This window comes from Esox lucius, chromosome 7 (assembly GCF_011004845.1).
Source record: "Esox lucius isolate fEsoLuc1 chromosome 7, fEsoLuc1.pri, whole genome shotgun sequence".
Lineage (NCBI taxonomy): Eukaryota > Metazoa > Chordata > Actinopteri > Esociformes > Esocidae > Esox > Esox lucius.
Window position 1 is genome coordinate 30,764,270 of NC_047575.1, and position 21,740 is coordinate 30,786,009.

The 21,740-nt window shown below is 38.4% G+C and overlaps 1 protein-coding gene across 9 annotated transcripts in view; it reads left to right on the forward strand.

The window, feature by feature from the left end:
- The first annotated feature begins 1,182 nt into the window (after nt 1-1,182).
- The window catches only part of LOC105006567 (BBX high mobility group box domain containing), a 30,804-nt gene continuing 10,246 nt past the window's right edge, over nt 1,183-21,740 (forward strand). For 3 of the 9 annotated variants that reach the window (XM_020048529.3, XM_020048533.3, XM_020048530.3), the window contains exons 1-6: nt 1,183-1,309; nt 16,312-16,483; nt 18,740-19,006; nt 19,861-20,062; nt 20,166-20,233; nt 20,609-20,689. In XM_020048529.3, coding sequence (XP_019904088.2) covers nt 1,239-1,309; nt 16,312-16,483; nt 18,740-19,006; nt 19,861-20,062; nt 20,166-20,233; nt 20,609-20,689 — 861 coding nt within the window. In that variant the 5' untranslated portion in view covers nt 1,183-1,238. Of the gene's footprint in view, nt 1,310-1,437; nt 1,932-3,288; nt 3,371-13,201; nt 13,298-16,311; nt 16,484-18,739; nt 19,007-19,860; nt 20,063-20,165; nt 20,234-20,608; nt 20,690-21,740 lie in introns of those variants that run through there. The other 6 variants (XM_010865175.5, XM_010865173.5, XM_020048532.3 and 3 more) reach the window with 6 other exon arrangements.

The following is a 21,740-nucleotide window of genomic DNA, read 5'->3' on the forward strand; positions in this document are numbered from 1 at the left end:
AGAAACAGCAACACAAAAAATCTCTATTTGGGACTCAACAGATATCTACCTGTCCAATGTTCATTTCTTGGCCAAAGCATGTCCCTTCTTAATGGTGTCGTTCAATAGTTATTTATTTGCAGTAATTCAAACATAAAGGCCTGATTTATGCAGTCTCCCCACAGTTTGATGTTGAAATTATTTGTTACTTGAACTCTGCGAAGCATTTATTTGGGCTCCAATCTAATGAAGCAGTTAATTGATGATTTCTGATGCTGGAACATATCCTCTGCAACAGAGGTAACTCTGGATTTTCCTTTACTGGCACACCTGTTAATTGAATGCATTCCAGATGTCTAGCCAATGGAGCTGGTAGAGAGATTGCAGTGTGCAAAGCTGTCATCAAGGCAAAGGGTGGCTATTATGAATTATCTAAAACGTATCTATTTTGATTGGGTTAAAACCATTTTGGTTACTACATGACAGATTTCATATGTGTTATTTCATAGTTCTGATCATCTTTACTATTATTCTTCAATGTGGAAAATATTCAATATAACGAAATACCCATAAATAGGTAGGTGTGTCCAAACATTTAACTGGTACTGTACGTAGAATGTAGCGCTAACAAATGAAAAACGAAAATCAGAAACATCAGGGATGTGTTACTCATTTCGCTAAGCAAAACGTTTTAGTTGAGAAACGCTTGAACTAAACAGAGTATCTATGGGACAAATGCAAGTATATTGGTCCCTCGCTGGGTTTTTTTGTTTGACAAAGCAGGGAGGGACCTACCTGCATTTGTCCAGTAGATTTTCTGTTGTAAAAAAAGGTTCCGCAACTAAAACCTTTCATTTGGCAGAATGAATACACTCACGAAAATCATTGATATCATTAAAAAAGACGTTATACCATCCTAAAATTGTTAGCTGAAATATACCCTTATATCATGGTCACACTGTGAACATTTAATTTACAATGTACGGCCATATGCATTTGATTGCATTCATTTTAGATGTTCTTTGCTCTACCCTACCTGGTTGTGAAGTGTAACTGTACATGTCCTGTAATGAAGACGTTAATTTTGCTGTCTCAGAACAACAACTGGCTAATGTTCTCTCTGTTTGGTAGGTTCTGGCTGTCCCTCAATCTTTCGTCCAATCACGATCAGCCTTATATTATTAAGATATTTTCACTCTGCGTACAGGGCTGTATGTTGCAAAAACTGTTCTGATCAGAGAAGCACACTAAGAGGGTGAATGAGGTGGACAACGGCTCAGTTGGAGCACCACTCTTTACTTACCTTTACATTCTGGGTGGCCTGTTGCGGGTGAGTGCTGGCATACTTTTACTGTAATACTTTTCCCCGAACACTCCGATCCCTAATGCAACACCCAGGAAGCTCAAGCTATAAGTAGTCACACACGACTGAGACACAGGCAGTGGCTTTCTGCTTAAACAGTCATCAGTTTCTCTATAGTCACATCTTTTCAGTGACCTTTTTCAAAACACGTTGCATAGAGAAAGTTTGTTTAAAATATGTACGTGCGCTGTAAGGTCAGAATCTGAATGGTGATGACACGGCTAGGCCAGTCTCAGTGCTGGCTGTGAACATCATAGCCTAGGCTACTGCACAAGACCATAGCAGAACCCTTTGCGAACGGGGGGAGGGTAGATTTGACAAGATGAGAAATTTGGTCGAGGAAAACGAAAGTACTGCGACTTCATGTAACTGGTCATTTATGTTATTTCGATAGAGTTTTTGAAATTTCCTTGTTAGTTTTGTGATTTTGCATCGTTGTGGGGCGCCTGGCGCTGACTGTATAGCGTTCATCCGGTGAAGAGTGTTCCTATTGTACAGCCAGTGCCGAACTGTTATGATGTGTCAATAAGTTTTAAGGAGGACGCATCTGGGGATGAGAGGGCCCTGGCATTCGAGTTGGGTATCCGAGGTATGTTTTAATATGTATATGCCGTCATGACAGAGAACTTGTTGGTATTTTAGCCTGTATCAAAATCCCAGTGTCGTTTTCCCCAAAACCACTCAGTCATCCAGTGTGAGATCTGTGCCGTTCATCTCTGGAAGTGGCAGCGTGGTGTTTTTTTGTTTTCGTGAATTAATTTACGTCTATAATGGGCTTTCATTTATAAACGTGTTGTTTTAATCGAAAATTAAATCCGACAAAGCCGTTTTGTGTACATTTTCAGTCACTGTTCTGTAAAAAAACGATTATGCTTAATCCTTTAACAACATGTAGCCTTCGACACGGCAAAGCGAGAGTATTTGCTTTGCTCAGAGAAACCGGAGCACTTCCCCCAAGAAATGTACGGCTACATTGTTACTAAGCGAATGATGGTAACGTTCGATTGCGTCAAAACCATCAAATTACTTAAGTTTGGTTACAATTCCATGGATGTTTGTAGTTGCTCGTGGGGTTTTGGAACCATTGCATGTTTTGCATATGACACGTTCAGCAGGCGGGCTGGAGCAATTCGCGTTTGAGAGCTAGCAAGCTAACAAGCTACTTTTATTCCTATAACTGGGAGGAAATGGAGACCATACTCATTAAATGCATTGCCGTAAATGTCTGGACGGATAATCCCTAGTTTAAGTAATGAAAGGTGCTGATTCCGTGTGGAATACTTTTGTCAATGAATACATACGAGTTTGACAGGAGTGAGATTTATACTTCATTTTCCCCAAAGCAAGATGGACTCTCATTCGCTTGTCTATCTTGTCAGACCTAGATCGACATTTTGCACGAAGATGTAAATGTTATCTTAATATGAAGAACGTATCGCTCGATCAACAAAAATTTTGTTTATGAATTAGCAAGTATTAGCCCACTGTTATAGCTCAAGGAATGTTTACCATGGGTTCAATTTATTGATTCTCTGACAGCGTAATCGGGTTTGCAGGCAACACCGGTTTTATACCTGAAAACAACCGCTGCAATACTGTGGTATATACTCTCAACTGAACTGTATCTACCTGATATTGCGTCTTTATTGTGTACTGAATGTTCATTGCTCCATATTGTCTACGTTCCGGGATTGCAGCAATCGTCTTGATCGAATGGGCTGCACAAAACATCAACAACAACTGATGTTCCACTATAGTTTGGAGCTTTCTTACATATCAAAAGATAACATGCACATACATGTTAAGTTATTGTCAAAGTGATGATTAATAAGAATGTTTAGTTTGCTAAATAATTTAACTAGAATGATAGCCTCTAGTTGTTTGGTGCATTAACCTAGCATTGCAAATGTATCGCTTGACTGAGAGCAGTGTCTTGTATTTTATAGGTCATCATCATCGCATGACAAAGCCTGACTGACAGATTCATCTTCATCTTTCAGATACAGCATTTCCATAGTCTGTGCCTAAGTAAGTATGCCTGCAATCCATCCCATACAAGTCAATGATTCTTACATTTTGTTTAGGCCTACCTGTTTTTGTCAATTGCCCATGGTGTCCACTCATTGATATGCCATGAAGCCTCATGTTATTATACCATCATTACAGTTCTCAATCATCATTTTTGTTTTAACAATGTTGTCGTTTCACAAATGGTCTCAAGAAGCAGAACTGTGTTGCATTAAAAAAACACTAAGTGTGTTAACAATGTAGACATTGTCCAAACTAATGCATTACGTTTATAATACAAACAAAAAAAGTTTATTGATAAAAGGAACAACTGCATGCAAAGATATTAAAACAAAACATAACATTTCTCTTGGGCCCTTGCAGAACACACAGAAATGTTGTCTGGCCCAGCAGATTTGCACATTTACTTTGCTGTCACAAAATTAGAATGATCAAAACTGGACATACAACTATCAAAAGGTGCAGAATGATGAGAAAACACTTCTTTTGTACATATTTTATACACACATTTGAACATATTGCTCATCAAAAAGAAAAGGCTAAATAAGCACATAATAGGCCAGAGACATTTGTTTTATCATAAGCATTATCACAATCAAATTCTTTGTATTCACATCAAAGGCTGCTCTGTTCATACTGCAGGTATCAAAAATCTACACCCGCTTATTGAAAATGCAGATGTTGTTTATGAAAAGGGTGACCGCAAGAAAAATCATGTGAAAATATTTTCACCTATTAAGAAGATCTTGTTACCAATAATAGTTCAGTGAAAAAAATAAAGAAATGAATGCAGACCCCACAACTCCTTTTTCTTGGATTACAGCCGTAACTCTGTTGGGATAGAGCAGCAGGGTTTGCAACCAAATATACTATTAATATCTTGAAAGCTTATATAGGTTTGCATGTAACGTTTTTGTGAGAAATTGCTTTGGTCTTTCCACCCTTCTCCAGAGTTGGTGATGGGTATCCCTTGAAATTGAAATGTTTCCTTTCTGGTACTGCGGTTTGGTACCGACAACAGTAACCTTTCCAGCTGCTTTAAAATTACAATTTCACTCAATTTGTAGTTATTATTAAAATCTCCAGAATTGATATAAAAGTTGCAGGACACCTCATGAAAACACAGAAATAAAACTTTTTTGTTTTCGAAAAATGGACATGATTGCTTTTATTTTTGCAGAAGACAGGCTCTTAGAATTGTTTCCACTATTACTAAAATACATACATGGCTTGTGTGGATGAAGCTTGTTAGACAGCTACAACTCTTGGACTGTATGTTAACTGCTAGGTAACTGCAAGAGGCAGAACTCAAGCTTGAAATTGTAACATTCAGGTTTTTGTTATAGAAAAATGTATACTTTTTTTGGCAAAAGACAGGTTCTTACTGAGAAATGTTGAACATACAATACACATGTGAGATGTAATATTTTCCTCAACATATGAATAGACTGTGATGTTTCTCAGAAAATAAATTTACAGTTGTGCTCAAAAGTTTGCACACCGTTGGAGAATTGGAAATGTATGTACCATTTCTAAAGAAAACATGAGTGAGCAGGCAAAACACATTCTTTTATTTCTTATGGGATTCATATTCAACTGTAGATTATAACAGAATGACACAAAAAAAAAATAAAAACATGGCAACAAAGAAAATGAACTGACCTCTATTAAAAAGTCTGCAAACCCTTAGTTCTTAATACTGTGTATTGCCCCCTTTAGCGCCACTGAGAGCGTGTAGTCTTTTGTAATAGTTATCTATGAGGCCCCGAATACTTGCAGGTGCTATAGCTTGGCAAAATGCCTCCAGGTCCTGCAAAGTCTTTGGTCGTCTTGCATGAACCGCACGTTTGAGATCTCCCCAGAGTTACTTGATGATATTAAGGTCCGTAGACTGTGATGGCCACTCCAGAACCTTCACCTTTTTCTGCTGTAACTACTGGAGGGTCAACTTTGCCTTGTGCTTAGGGTCATTGTTGTGCTGGAAAGTCCAAGAGCGTCCCATGCGCACCTTTTGTGCAGAAGAATGCAAATTGTCTGCCAGTATTTTTCTGATAACATGCTGCATTCATCTTGCCATCAATTTTCACACCCCCAAAACATCAGTGAGCCACCACCATGGTTCACAATGGGGATGGTATTCTGTTCACTATAGGCCTTGTTGACCCCTCTCCAAACATTGCGCTTATATTTGGGACCATAAAGCTCTATTTTGGTCTTGTACCTCCAAATTGTGTGCCAGCACCTGTGAGGTGTGTCAAGGTGTTGTTGGGCATATTGTAACTGGGCTTTTTTGTGGCATTGGCGCAGTAAAGTCTTCTTTCTGTCAGCTCAACCATGCAGCAAATATTTGTTCAAGTATCATCATATTGTGCCCCTTTTAAACAACCACACTGTCTTTTTCCAGAGCAGCCTGTATTTCTCCTGAGGTTACCTGTGGGTTATTCTTTGTATCCTGAACAATTCTTCTGGCAGTTTTGGCTGAAATCATTCTTGGTCTACCTGACTTTGGCTTGGCATCAAGGGATCCCTGTATTTTCCACTTCTTAATGAATTATTGAACAGTACTGACTAGCATTTGCAAGGCTTTGGATATCTTTTTATATCCTTTTCCATCTTTATAAAGTTCCATTACTTTGTCACGCAGGTCTTTTGACAGTTATTTTCTGCTCCCCATGGCTCAGTATCTAGCCTGCTCAGTGCATTCACATGAGCTAACAAACTCATTGATAATTTATACACAGACACTAATTGTAATTTAAAAAGCCACAGGTGTGGGAAATTCACCTTTAATTGTCATTTTCACCTGTGTTTGTCACCTCGTGTGTCTAACAAGGCCAAACATTCAAGGGTATGTAAACCTTTGCTCAGAGCCATTTGGGTGATTTCTGTTATCATTATGATTTAAAAAGGAGCCAAAAAACTGTGATGATAAATGGCTTCATATGATCACTACCCTTAAATAAATGACATCAATGTTCAGCAATTTTTTACATGATCAGTCATTTTCAAGATCAATGCCAAAATGTCACCCTTTCTGCCAGGGTATGCAAACGTATGAGCACAACTATTGCTTGCCTGAAGAAACTAAGTATATTGCTGAATTTCCTTTAACTTTTGTGACCGGAGCCTTTTAACCAAAATATCACAGATGAGACATAACATTCTGCACCCACTTTAAGGTCAGGGATCTTGCCAGTAGTAAGGGAGCAAATTGCTCTTGTGTCTGTGAGAGAATATCTTCTTGCAACTTTCAAGTTTTAATCTGTTTTCGCTAAAGAAAAATGAATATTTACAAAACACTACAGATGCGAAGAAAATAATAATGGCATGAAACATGAATATTAAATCTCACTCAGGGCTGTTATCAAGATTCTGTTGTTACGTACGATATACTGATATTTGGTACCCATTTTACCTACAGCTCAGATTGGTGGCAAATATGTGCATTGGTTGTTTTATGTAGGGAGTGCCCAGTTCTTGCCTTATTATTGCACCTCCTTAAATGTTACTGTTGTCCTCTTTGTTGTCTTCCTGGTAAGTGTTCTTGTCATCAATTCTGGAGTGAAGTCGTGACCTTTTGAATATCCTGGTCCTGCCAACTTGGCTCCACTAAATGAGGGTATTCAGTGTTCCATGATAATGCCTTTTAAATTATTGTACATCCCTCTTGATCTGTAACTTTCAACTCTAATATCCCGTATATCAGCTGTTAGCTTGTTATGGTGCATGGCTATTTCTACAGTATGCACACCAATAAACCTAAGGAAATCCTACTGGAGTAGCTGATTTCATTCATCAGAATAACTTTAACAAACGTCAGGTCATTATAAATTAGCTTTGTACATAATTCAGAATGTGATTTGTTAAATTTGAATGTGGATGGCTCCAATCCCCATTATAAAGGGAATGCAAATATCTGCAAACAAGTAATTGACCTTTTTTTCTCCAGGGATATTATCTGTTTTCTTCACTTGAATATTGTTGATTAAAAGATCTCAATAAAGGTGAAAAAGGACACCATTTCAGGCTTTCTGTGAACAAAAGCTGCATTTTTAGTAAGTGTGTAGTTTTGACATCCACCTTAAGTTTGAAGACTTTTGATCTGCGAGAAAAACGAAATCCTCACTAAAAATATGTACAGTTATGTACCTGTAAATGTGAGTTGTGCTGCTCATGGGTCATCCTCTGGTAAGATGCCTACTCCATTAGATGTTTTGTAAATGCTTACCACACCTCCTAATGGGTGCACTGATTAAACCTGATTTAAGTCAGCTTGGTTTAACCAAGTCAAGCCACAGCAATTCTAATGCCCTCTCTGCCTTAAGCCCAGGTGTGCGAGAGACAATTTCTCTGCATTCTCTTACTCCAAAAGTATTCTGTGCCGCGGGGTAAAAAAACTCCTTTTACTCAAACCTCCACTGATAGACACCTGAAGGGGTGGAATAAGATGCGAAATGGTTGAGTCAGAAATGTAACAACCATCAACTTTTGAGTTCAAACTCACGTGGCACACCTTTTAACCAGCAACAGGGCCTGTTAACTCACTGCTAATTCCACTTACTCAGGTGAATGATTGAGCAGTGAGCCCAAGACCAATGAAGATTTTTACTTATGATTACAAACACTCACGTAAAGGATTATTAAGAACACCATACTAATACTGTGTTTGACCCCCTTTCGCCTTCAGAACTGCCTTAATTCTACATGGCATTGATTCCACAAGGTGCTGAAAGCATTCTTTAGAAATGTTGGCCCATATTGATAGGATAGCATCTTGCAGTTGATGGAGATTTGTGGGATGCACATCCAGGGCACGAAGCTCCCGTTCCACCACATCCCAAAGATGCTCTATTGGGTTGAGATCTGGTGACTGTGGGGGCCATTTCAGTACAGTGAACTCATTGTCATGTTCAAGAAACCAATTTGAAATGAATCAAGCTTTGTGACATGGTGCATTATCCTGCTGGAAGTAGCCATCAGAGGATGGGTACATGGTGGTCATAAAGGGATGGACATGCTCAGAAACAATGCTCAGGTAGGCCGTGGCATTTAAACGATGCCCAATTGGCACTAAGGGGCCTAAAGTGTGCCAAGAAAACATCCCCCACACCATTACACCACTACCACCAGCCTGCACAGTGGTAACAAGGCATGATGGATCCATGTTGTCATTCTGTTTACGCCAAATTCTGACTCAACAGAAATCGAGACTCATCAGACCAGGCAACATTCTTCCAGTCTTCAACTGTCCAATTTTGGTGATCTCGTGCAAATTGTAGCCTCTTTTTCCTATTTGTAGTGGAGATGAGTGGTACCCGGTGGGGTCTTCTGCTGTTGTAGCCCATCCACCTCAAGGCTGTGCGTGTTGTGGCTTCACAAATGCTTTGCTGCATACCTCGGTTGTAACGAGTGGTTATTTCAGTCAAAGTTGCTCTTCTATCAGCTTGAATCAGTTGGCCCATTCTCCTCTGACCTCTAGCATCAACAAGGCATTTTCGCCCACAGGACTGCCGCATACTGGATGTTTTTCCCTTTTCACACCATTCTTTGTAAACCCTAGAAATGGTTGTGTGTGACAATCCCAGTAACTGAGCAGATTGTGAAATACTCAGACCGGCCCGTCTGGCACCAACAACCATGCCATGCTCAAAATGGTTTAAATCACCTTTCTTAGAAAAGCCTTGACAGATCTACCTTGGTGTGTAGTATGCCTCCATCCTTTGTCCGTGCATTATTTCCACAAGTGCCAGGTACTTTAACAGCTTCCTCTCTTAGATGTCGTCAGTCCTCTCCTCTTATGGAACCATCTGATTGAGCATTAGGATGTTCTGTGCGCTCCTTAACCAGAACAGCCGGTCTGCTCTGAGTGATGGCAGCCGCTAATTGTTTCAACAGTGGTGTGACTGTCAGGTTTTGACTTGAAAAACACCCCTAGGTCACACTGTGAGCCACTCAGTAGGGCTCTGGGATTTTCTTGTCCAATCAGACCAGTAAAGACTCAGGGCACTTGTAAGGTCACAAATGTAAGGAAAACTCACTGCCCCATTCTAGTACATGATTTTCAGGTGACGTTTCAATGGTACTTTAGACTACCCTAAATACCACACAGAAATTCACTGCATTTCCAGCAGTATGAATGTTACATTTGCATGCAAAATCACAATGTAAATTCTCACATTGCACATACTTTGGCCCAACAAATTGTCAATTTATTGAGAATCTTTTTATTTTCTTCTTCCAATTCAAAGTGATGTAAATACTTCCAAGATAAAGACTGTGTCTGTACCCATTCTAGCTGCCGCCACCATGTCAGCTACCCGCCATAATATTTGTATAGATATACAGAAGGACACTAACTGTAGCAAATATAGCCCAGGGAGGAGAGTTTCATGAATAATTGTAAATAATTACTTCAACGGAAAATCAAATGCTAAACTGACAATTTTTTTGGGTTTCCCAATTCATTCTGAGCTTTTGTATGTAATGTTTTTATTTGAAAGCTATTTATAAGATGTTCATTTTAAGATTTTGTAAATTATTCACTTGTTTTGCCCAAGCCTTGAAAAGCAAAATACGTAGCTCTGCACATAAACCACTCAAAATTTGTCGGAAATGTGATAAAGAATTGTCGGTAATGTGAATTTGTCGTTAATTCTCATTAGAAGCAAGTCTGATAAGTGTTAGAGCTGTTCTGAATGCTAATTTATTATGCATCACATCCCAGACTTCAAACAGATAAAAATAAAAGGTAATAAATAAAATACATCTCACAATGGATTGATATCATGATTCTTTACACTATGGATTTCTTGTTTTGTCACATAAATGCAAATTGGGAAATATTTTAGCATTTTAGCAACCAGAAAATGTATTTGCGATTTCTACAAACTGTGATTTTTGTCGACAATGTAATGGTTGAAACTAAGGTCCATGCTAGATGGTGATGAACTAAGATGAGCCAATTCAAACAGTCTGCTTTTTTCCACTGATGTTAATCAAACTCCAGGTGTGTATGTTTTGTCTCTTGATGATAGTGTCCAAATAGCATATTAGCATGGAGTTGATGTGTAGTTTTGGAAAATGTACTCTTTGACTTTTCTTATGTTGAATAAGGGAGTTTGGCATGTGTCCCCTCATATTTATACCCTAGTGAAAAAGGAAGTCATGGCTGACCACTTAAGAGTTGCTCATGATGAACTTACTTTTATAAATAATATATATATATTTCTAGACCAGGTCCGTGGTATGGTACATAGTTATTTTAAGTATTTTTTTAAGTCTTCAATAACTCAACTCAAGGTTGAATATTGAGGACTTGATAGAACTTGAGTCATCAGCATACATTGACATTTACATTTTAAGCTTTCAATGTTGTCATTACATTTACCCTTTTTTTTTACTAACAATTCAGTGGCTATAATAAATATATATGGGGATAGTTTTACCGCCTTGATAAATGCTTGTTGTATGTTACGTTTATCAGTCTCCAAAAATAGAAATCTAGAAGGATATTATTGAAAGGTTTTTCAATCTGTTATGAAGATTATCCCTTTATTCTCATAATTTTCTGTTATTTATAGTAGTTGTATAATTTGTTTTGCAATACGTTTTTATGAAAACTGTCTGATCAGGATCAATAATATCTTGTAATTTTGGGATTTCCAGGGGCACCATTAGAAATGGATTGTAATTTTGCTTAAGTTATTGAGTACAGCTATTGCTTTCACCAGCTGCTCTTTAGGGCTATGTTCAGAGCCTTAGAGAGTGATATCTATTTGCAAGGTGGCAGGAGTGCAGCTCTCCTTAGTAAAGCCCCAGTCAACACCATTTATTGTTAAGATGGGGGAATTCAAAAGCTGTGCTGTAATTATCTACTTCATAGCTAGGTTCTACAAATAAATATTGGACATTATTACCTCAAACCTTTTTTAATTTGCATAAATTACACCCTACTACAATTTGTCAGTAGGATGATGTGGATTTCAGATAAGTGTACAAAAAGCCTATTGTCCCCCCTAATCTGATTGTAGTTGATGCTCAGCCGGTCCACTGGCTTAACTCTGAAAAACACCATATACATCATTTTCACACACTCAAATCCAAACTATTCTACAAGCATGTTTACACTCCGTTTGCACTCTGTGGACCACACCTGGCTGTGGCCCGTGGTATTATGCCAATAGCAAGACATTGACAGTTTCTGGTGTTCAATCCAAAAGTGTTTTTGAAAAAACATCCTCCGTGTACAGCGTTGTTGAATGGCTGCTGCTGATTCTGTTATCCCTCTAAGCATATGTTAATGGGGCAGTAGCATTCATTTTTATTCAATACCACACACTGTGGTCTTTCCCTTAGTAACTTACAGTAGTTGTAGACACAGTTAGGTTACATATAGTTAAAATAGATGGGTTTTGAAAAAACTATTTATTTTCTGATCTCTTCAGCGGGGTGACATTAGCCAATGACTATAGGACTGTACTGTTGTGTGATCTCCTTCACGTACCTGGTATTTGTTTATCCCCCTTCCTCTCCTGTACCTTGCAAGTTGTTCAGGAACGGTGCCCTTCCTCTTACTGAAATATTCTTTCACAATGAAAGAGACCCCTCCTCCCCACCTTTTCCTGATATTAGCTGAATATTTTCAGGTTTCCTCAGTGCTTTTCAGCATGTTTGCCAACACTGCAACAAAGTTTTGATGGATTGGACTTTGATGGCTTCTTAAGGTGCCTCTCATTGGCTCTAATAGCTTGTTCAACTTTTACCATAACTTGAAAATGATCAGTTATCAGATATTATCAGAGTTATGTAATAATTTACAAAAGTGAAATGTATGATGTAACTTTGCATTGAAATGTTAAAACAATTCAAATGTTACATGTTGTCTCTTTAATGCTGTTTATCCTTTTAAGATTTAGAGTAACATATCTTAAAGTGGAACTTCCAATAATTTAACTACAATAAAAAAATATATAAAATTGAAAGTACATCAGATAGCAATTTTATGCTACAAAACCATGTTTATTTAACCTATTTCAAAATAGGTTCTATTTGACTTTATATTCCATGGCCTTTGGTGAGGAATTGTTGGCTGAATTGATGCGTTTCAATGAAGTATTAATATAATTCACTAATATATTGCTAGGTAGTCAGATAAGTAGAAATCAGTCTGTAAATCACAGGTTTGTACTTTGTGCTGCCTCCTGCCATTTGGGATTATGCATAATCCCAAATGTTCAGTTTAAAGTATTCAATATTTTGGACAAAAACAAGTACAATAAGGCTGGGAATATCAACACAACTTGCAAGGGCAGTGATAATCATAAATTAGTAATAATGTACTAGCTGGCTGTATAAAGGTTGAGCTAGCTCCAAAAATACATCAGCTAGCCATGTTATTACTTATTTATAATCCCCACTGACCTTCCTAGTTTAACTGTCTTGACATTCAGCTTTATTTTGTCAGGTTTTAACTAAACTATTAAGTTTTGTAAACTGAAACCGAAAATGTCTGAAGTCTTCTAAAAACCAGTGTCAAGATATCAAGGGGGTGAATGTAATTTGTATGTGCTACTTTTTTTCTAATACATAATTTTTTTTGGGTGGCTGTAGCTATGCAGTAGCTTTCTTATACAGAGAGCTTTTCTGGCCCTTTGGAGGCTTGAAAAGCATATGTCATTTGGTTAACTAACTAGAAAGTACTGTGAATCACTCTACCTTTATGCATGTAATACATATAGCAAATCTCAATTGGCATTGATTAAATGGGCGCCATGGTCAGACATGCAAGTTCCCAATAAGCCACTAATAAGTCTCTGACATCTCTTTTTTTAGGACTTTTTGGCCACTTCCAGAACTTAGCCAATTGAGTGAGGTTTCAGGGGTGCACTGCCGCTTCAGGTCCGGCTACAGCATCTCGATTGGATTAAGGTCAGGATTTTGACACATCTTTCTTCTGAGCCATTCTTTGGTAGATTTGCTTTAATGCTTTGGGTAATTTCCGACCCAGTGTTAGCTCCTTGACTGATGGCCTGACGTTCTGGTATACCTCCAGAATTCTTGGTTTCCTTAAAGCAATAGTTTGACCTAGATTAATATTTGGGGGAAATAACGCTTACCTTGAGTTGTTTTTGAAGGCCCATGGAGTAATTTTTCAAAACAATCCATTATTCAACTGGATTGTGGATGCTAATTTCAGGATATATGAATAATGGCTTGCCGTGAAAAATTTGAGTAAGTAACTCAGAGCAAGCGTTATTTCACTCAAATATGAATCTAGGTCATACTATCACTTTAATGATGTGCAGTCAACAGGTCCAGAGGTGGTAAAACAGCCCCAGATCTTGACATTCCCACCCCCAGCCTTGACTGTTGGAATAAGGTTCTTGAGGTGATCGGTTTTGGACAAATGTAGTGGTTTTGATCTTGAATGTGAAGGTCAATTTTGGACTCTTCTGTCCGGAGAATGGACTTCCAGAAATCTTCGTTTGTCTAGCAGGTCTCTGGCAAAGTTAAGGCAGTTTAGTTTTTTTTGCAGCAGAGCCTTCTTTCTTGCAACCCTCCCATGAATGCCATTTCGATTCAGTGCTCTTGTTATTGTTGATGCATGCACAGTAACCTGAGTTTCAGCAAGGGAATTCTGCAAATCTCCAGATTTACCTGATTTTATTGTGGATATTTTGGAAGGGTGTACACTTCTAGGCTAAGTTGCTGTCATGTTACATGCTTTCCATTTGTAAATTATTGATTTAGATTGATCTTGTGTGAGATAGTTGTAATAGCCTTCCCCAGACTGATGTGCTCTCATTACCCTCTTCTTGATGTCCTCTGAGATCTCCTTTCGTCTCTGCGTGGTGATTTTTGCCTGTACAGATTTTTGTTTACATTTATCAGCGTCCTGCCCAGATTCTCCTAAACATTCCTCCTTTGGTTGGTTCGTTTGGTACCAAATTGTTTACCCACTTAATTCTGCTTTCCTACTTGATTTAACCAGTGCATCGTGGGGTTGACTTATTTTTCTACTTGTAATTAAGTCCTTTTTAATTGAGATTTTTTACTACACATATAGTTTCATCTAAACCAGCATATGGAAATGGTAACTACATGTTATGTCAGATTAAAAAAAACTGGTTGTAATTAAATAAAGATTTCATAGTGAGAACTAAAAAAAATCTATAATTGCAGCACTATATACAGTACCAGTCAAACATTTTTGAAACACCTCATTAATGTTTTTTGTTGTTATTTTTTTTCACATTGTAGGATAATAGTGAAGGTATTGAAAGTGTGAAACAACACATGGAATCTTGTAGCAACCAAAACAGCGTTAAAACAGATCAAAATGCATTTCATATTGTAGATTCTTCAAAGTTGCCAACCTTTGCCTTGGTTATAGCGTTGCACGCTTTTTGCATTCTCTCAACAAGCTTCATGAGGTAGTTACCTGGAATGCATTTCAATTAACAGGTGTGCATTGTTAAAATAAATTCGCATTAGGGTGGGTATACATAGGGTGTCATGGTAGGGTGGGTATACAAAAGACCATAATTATGTCTATGGACTACTGTAGTAGGCCATATTACAACAAGAACAGCTAAATACAATCAAAGAGAAACAACAGTCCATCATTACTTCTAGAAACCAGACTCTGAAATCAGCAATTACCTGCAACTTTGATTGCAGCCAACATAAATGTTTCACAGAGTTCAGTTAACTGACACATCAATGGTTCAGAGGAGCCTGTGTGAATCATGTCTTTATGGTTGAATTGCTTAACTACTGAAGGACACTGATAAGAAGAAGAGATTTGCACGGGCCAAAAAAAACTGAAATTAGGTATAAATCTGTCATTTGGTCAGTGTCCAAATTAGAGATTCTTGGTTCCATCTATTGTCTTTGTGAGAGGCTGAGTGGGTGAACGAATCTCTGCATGTGTGGTTTGCACCGTGCGGCATGGAGGAGGAGGCAAGATAGTGTGGGGCTGCTTTACTGGTGAGACTGCCTGTGGTTTTGTTTAGAAAGTACGCTCATCCAGTATTTAGCAGCGATACACCATCCTGTCTGGTTTGAGCTTAGTGGAACTTATTTTTTTCAACATGACAAAGATGCCCAAGAATGTTGGAAAAGCATTCCAGGTGACTACCTCATGAAGCTGGTTGAGAATTCTGAGTGTGTGTGCAAAGCTGTCTTCAATGCAAAGGGTGGCTATCTTGATGAATCTAAAATATACATTTATTTTAACACTTTTGGTTACTACATGATTTCATGTGTTATTTCATAATTTTTTTCACTGTTATTCGAGAATATGGAAAATAGAAAATATTAAGACATACCCTTGAATGGGAATGTGTATCCAAACTTTTGACTGGTAGTATATTTTGTTATTTTAGGTTCCGGTCAAATGTTAATATTGGGGTTAAGTATTACCGGCCTGAGAGCTATGTTAAATTTAGGCAGTAAAAAAAAGTCTACTTTGGTATAGCTTTTCAGATTGCTGAGTAAATGTTTCAACAATTTTTTTATTGCTGATCATTCTTAGTAATAACATTTCTTTGCTATTGGGTTAGGGCTAGAACAGCAAGTTATTAATCTGCTTATGCAGTAGTGTTTTGAGGTCAACTTCTATCACTTTTTTATGACCTTTAACCTTTAATCTGCTACCACTATGGCAACTAACAGCTGTTGCTCAAGAGACTAAAGAATCAACTCAGTCATTCCAATGTATTTCTATAGTACTACTTAAGTCATTGATAAGTGAGTGCACAACTAATATCCTGGCAAGTATACCCAAGTGAAAGATCCAGGATCAGCTTTCCCTCCAGTCCGAAATCTGTATAAGAAAGAAAGAATGCAAAAACGGACCCATGATCGTGGTCTGAGACAATTCCACCCTGCACCTACCTATATTGTGACTTACCAATTACTTAATTATTTCCACACTTTAGGCTCGGCAGCGCCATGAAAGGTGGGGGAAGGAGTAAGGAACCTCCAGTGGAGGTCGAGGTGAGCGGAAAGCGGCCCAAGCGCAAGTGTCTACAATGGCATCCGCTGCTTTCCAAGAAGTCCCTGGACTTCTCAGAGGAGGAAGAGGAGGAAGATGAAGAAGAACTGGAGAAGGTGATCATTATGCTTTGCAGACATTGTCACGTTCAGTGAGCACATTTCCAAATCTGTGGAGATGGTTTAGACCAGTGGTGTCAAAGCGGTTCAACGGTGGGCCGAGTGTCTGCAGGTTTTAGTTCCCAGTTCAGACCTGAATTGTATTATGTCGCGACGACGACGACATAATACAACGCCATTTCCAAAAAAGTTGTGACGCTGCATTAAATGCAAATAAAAACAGAATGCAATGATCTACAAATCATACCTGGGTACATGTTCAAATGTTTTCCCATACTTGCTTGATATAGGATTTCAGCTGCTCAACAGTTCAGGGTCTCCTTTGTTGTATTTTTGTTTGCGCCAAATGTTTTCAGTGGGTGACAGGTCTTGACTGCAGGCAGGCAGGTTTAGCACCCGGACTCTTCTATTACAGAGCCATGCTGTTGTAATATGTGCAGAATGTGGTTTGGCATTGTCTTGTTGAAACTAGCAAGGCCTTCCCTGAAAAATATGTAATCTGGATGGCAGCATATGTTGCCCCAAAACCTGTATATATTGTTCAGCATTAATGGTGCCTTCACAGATGTGCAAGTCACCCATGCCATGTACACTAATGCACCCTCATACCATCACGGATGCTGGCTTTTGAACTGTGTGCTGATAACAAGCTGGATGGTCCCTTTCCTCTTTAGTCTGGAGGATGCAGCGTCCATGATTCCCAAAAAGAATAGTTCATTTTTAAATGAGCTTGGGCCCAGAGAAGGCAAGTGTTTCTGTATAGTTTATTTTGTGCATGGCAGAGTTTAAACTTGCATTTATGGATGCAGCGACATACTGTGTTCATAGACAATAGTTTTGGGCATTGTTCCTGAGCCCATGTAGTGATGTCCACTACAGAATTGTGTCTGTAATTCAGTGCCACCCGAGGGCCTGTCCGTCTAGTATTGGTTTTTGGCCTGGTCCTTGCATACAGAGATTTCTCTGGATTCTCAGAATTTTTTAATGATAGTATGTAACATAGATGATGAGATCCCCATCATCTAAGTCTTTGCAACTTAAATTGAGAAACATTATTCTTAAATTGTTGCAGTATTTGCCCGTGCAGTCAGAGTGGTGAACTCCTCCCCATCCTTACTTCTGACTGACCCATCCTCTCTGGAATGGTCTTTTAATACCCAATCATGTTACTGACAGGTTGCTAATTGATCTAATTAGTTACGTGATATTCCATCAGGTTTTGCTTTTTTTAGCATCACACAACCTTTCCAGTTTTTTTTCCCTCTGTACCAGCTTTTTTTTTAAACAAGTTGCTGGCATCAAATTTAAAGTGGGCATATATTTTTCTGAAACAATAGAATGTCTCAGTTTCAACATCTGATACAGTTATGCTCAAAGGTTTGCACACCCTTGGAGAATTGGTAGTACCATTTGTAAAGTAAACATGAGTGAGTGGTCAAAACATGTTTTTTATTTCTCATGGGATTCATATTCAACTGTAAGTTATAACAGAATGGCACAATCAGAAAACAAAACATGGCAACAAAGAAAAAAGGTGGCAAACAACTATGTCATAATAAATAGCTTCATATGATCACTATCCTTAAATAAAATGTTTTTTTCATATTTTCAAATAAATTTACATGATTTCACAATTTCTGCGAGGGTATGTAAACTTCTGAGCACAACTGTATGATGTCTTTGTACAATTTTCTGTTGAATATTGGGTTTAAATGATTTGCACATCATTGCATTCAGTTTTTTCCGTTTTCCGCCGCGTCCCATCTGCTTTAGAAAAATAATTGTTTGGAAGATTCTTAATTTCTGCAACTCACCTAAACCCCCTCATGGACTCAAAAGTGGATCGTGTTTAGCGATGTTACAATATCATTGGCCACTGGCGATCAGCCATTGTCAGTAGTGATAACATTACCAAAACAATTCATGTTTTTGCACAGCATGGAAACATGCCAAATTGACGGTTCGCTATTAACCGTAGCCTACAATTTGTATATACAGTGTCCTCATCATGTACTATGCTATAGTTACTGTTTGCAGAATGCAAGTGAGCAATACAGATTGTAGAAAGCAGTAGAAGGTCTCTATCTTCAATGTTTAAAAAAAAAAGAATTAACTTGAATTCATTGACATTTTTTGGGAACGTTTTGATGTGTTTATAAATACACTGGACTCTGGACTATATAATAGTCTGTCTTATGTTGTTGTCATGGTGTTGATAAAAATTGAAATGTCTGTCACTGATGCATCTGTTAGCAGGAGCCATTGCTGGTCAGGGAGAGCCAGGGGCCTGACGTGCCATGCGGGGGACCCATGGAGGTTGAGGAGGGGGAGGAGGACTCCTCAGAGCAGCGGGCCCGCCGGCCCATGAATGCCTTCCTGCTTTTCTGCAAGCGACACCGCTCGCTGGTGAGGCAGGAGCATCCACGGCTGGATAACCGCGGTGCCACCAAAATCCTGGCTGATTGGTGGGCTGTACTGGAGCCCAAAGAAAAACAGAAGTACACAGATATGGCCAAGGAGGTGAGCACCCAAAGAAAACATGTACTGGACCGTCAAACATCTCTTATTCATTTGGGGGGGAATTCTAACTTCAAATTAGGCATTGGAAGTTGAAAAGATTAGTTGTTTTATAGTCATGTAACAATTTGTCAAATGTGTTTATACAAAATATTTCTTACTTAATTACATGATTCTCTATTGGACATTAAAAAGCTTATGATGATCATGTGGGCAGGTATTGTCCCCTATAAGACGGTCTAGAGCCCCGCCCCATTACCCATAAACCATTATTGGACTATTATTGGTCAAAAACCATCCCACCATAACCTACTAAGAATCCAGACATTCTTGTTTTTCAAACATGTTTTACACTTAAAGGTAATTTTCACAATTATATTGTTGAGTTTATTGATAAAACAGATACATGATTGCTTTGGCCTTTGCTTGGGATTCTCTTTTTCCTGTTTCTTTCAGAAGACGACAATTCTGTTTGATTCAGTAAATAATTGAAATTAAACAAAATTCTGTTTTTCTCAAAGACTGAACCATAATTTGTGTAGTGACTAGAAAAGGAGCTGGTTAAGAGTTGTAAGACAGGTTCACAGCAAAGATAATGTGAGATTGAAAATACAGTATTTCAAACTAGAGTGCATTGGCAGTAATATCAATTTTGATCCTATTTCTCCCTTTTGTAATGCATGCCAATGTATTCACACTACTGAACAATTCTACCATAACTTGTTTAGGATAGTCACTAAGCAAATGAGATTTCCTGCAAAATATGAAAGTTCTCATCACACCTCTGCTAGATTAAGTATTAGTTACTGTGTCTTATTTTGCTGATTGCCTTTTTGGCTTTTTATGTCATCTTCCAGTACAAGGATGCCTTCATGAAGGCTAACCCTGGCTACAAGTGGTGCCCCACCACAAACAAACCAGTCAAGAGTCCCTGCCACACTGTCAGCAACGCCCGTAAAAAAGTGTGGTCCTTTCCTTCCAACTCCACTAAAGGCTGTGCCACTGCCAAGAAAGTACCCAAGACAGACAGCACACCACAGCTTCATTTCGCCATGGCAGGTGTGTCAGGTTTACCTTGCTGTATAACATATTTAATGTATTAAAATAAATTCAAAACAATTTAGTAAATATCAGTCCCAACTTGCCTTTTGTTCATTTCCAGATCCTACTAAGATGGGTGGCCTAAGCATGCTGCTGTTGGCTGGAGAGCATGCACTTACTGCTAGAGAGGTATGTCGCATAATATACTACATCACTGTATTGCAGTGGTATGCAACTCTGGTCTTGGAGTGATGCGGGCATTTCAAGCTTTTGATTTAACCAAAATAAAATCCTGCCTCACCTTTGGCGCTTCGTGAGCAGGGTTGCCTACCTCTTCTGTAGTGCAACGATTCACCACCAGGGGACCTCAGAGATTCAGGGTCTATCCCAGTCGTGTTTTTTTTTTTGGTCGGTTTGTGAAGCTGATTTTATCCATATGTGTCCGAACTTAAATTTAGAAATGATAATTCATTCAGAGATTTGTTGGAAAAGCACTGTAAGGTGCATTTTCAAGGTCATTTAGTTGAAATTGTTATGCTGAATGTGTGAATTGAACCTTCACAGATTTCCTCCAGCTCCTCACATTCAGGAGACACAGATGTCTCTAAGTATCCTGAAAAATCCTCCCGATTCCAACTTGCTGAGGTAAGATCATCTGAAAAGAGAAGGCTATCCCTTTAATGTCGTATAATACAATATTACATGGGGCTTTTGCAGCTACTGACGCAAGTTAATATAAAATGCTCATAGAAAATATTCTGCATATAATTCTTCTGTCTACAATACAAAACCCAACATGCAACATGAAATCCTACCATACTCTGAAATGGTGGCACTGCTATGCCTTTTCTGTGACTGAAGGCCTAATTGAAGAATTTATACCCATTTATGCCTTGTCTTCCTGACTTAAAGGCATCAGTTTTCAAAGTGTCTTTTTACACAGGATGATCCTCAGTGGATCTCCCTTCACATCAATGCCATGTTTTTTTTTACATCAGCATTATAATAAATACATTTCATATTATATCAGAAGAAGAATAATATGGTTTTATTCATGAATGTGTTAGGTAACTTTAGAATTAGTTGAATAAAAAATATATTTATTCAATCTCAGTCCAACTCAAGCCTGATGAGTTGTAACCCTGACACAGTTTGACATCGAAGAAATTAAGTAAGCCCTGGAAATGCAACGAAATGACCTTTCTCTAGAATATGGTGCAAGTTACCTATTAACTGAAATATAAAGAGACAGGAAGAAAAGTGAAGAGAGAGGAAAAACCCAACTTGAATATAATCAACTGATAACCTATACGATCGACTTCCAGCCAATTAAAAACCGACTGAGACCAGGGTCACATTTACAGTGGTGCCCTGTATTACGCTAATTAACAATAAAATGCAGAATACAAATAAAATAAATGTTTTAAATCTCACTGGAAAATAATCTCATTCCAGGATTGCGGGGCACAGAAGGTAAACGAAGTTGAACCTATCTTAGATGGAGTCTTGGGTACTTTCGAGAAGTAGCCACTCTTGAGAGCGTGTGATATAAGAGCTAATTCTTTAATTCTCGAGGAAAGATAATTAGGATGTTTTTGTAGGACTGCTTTATTAACTAACATTAATGTCTGGCTCTTCTGGAAGACAAGGAATCCCAGTAGTGTGTAAAAGACAATAGTGTGGACAAAAGCTTGCA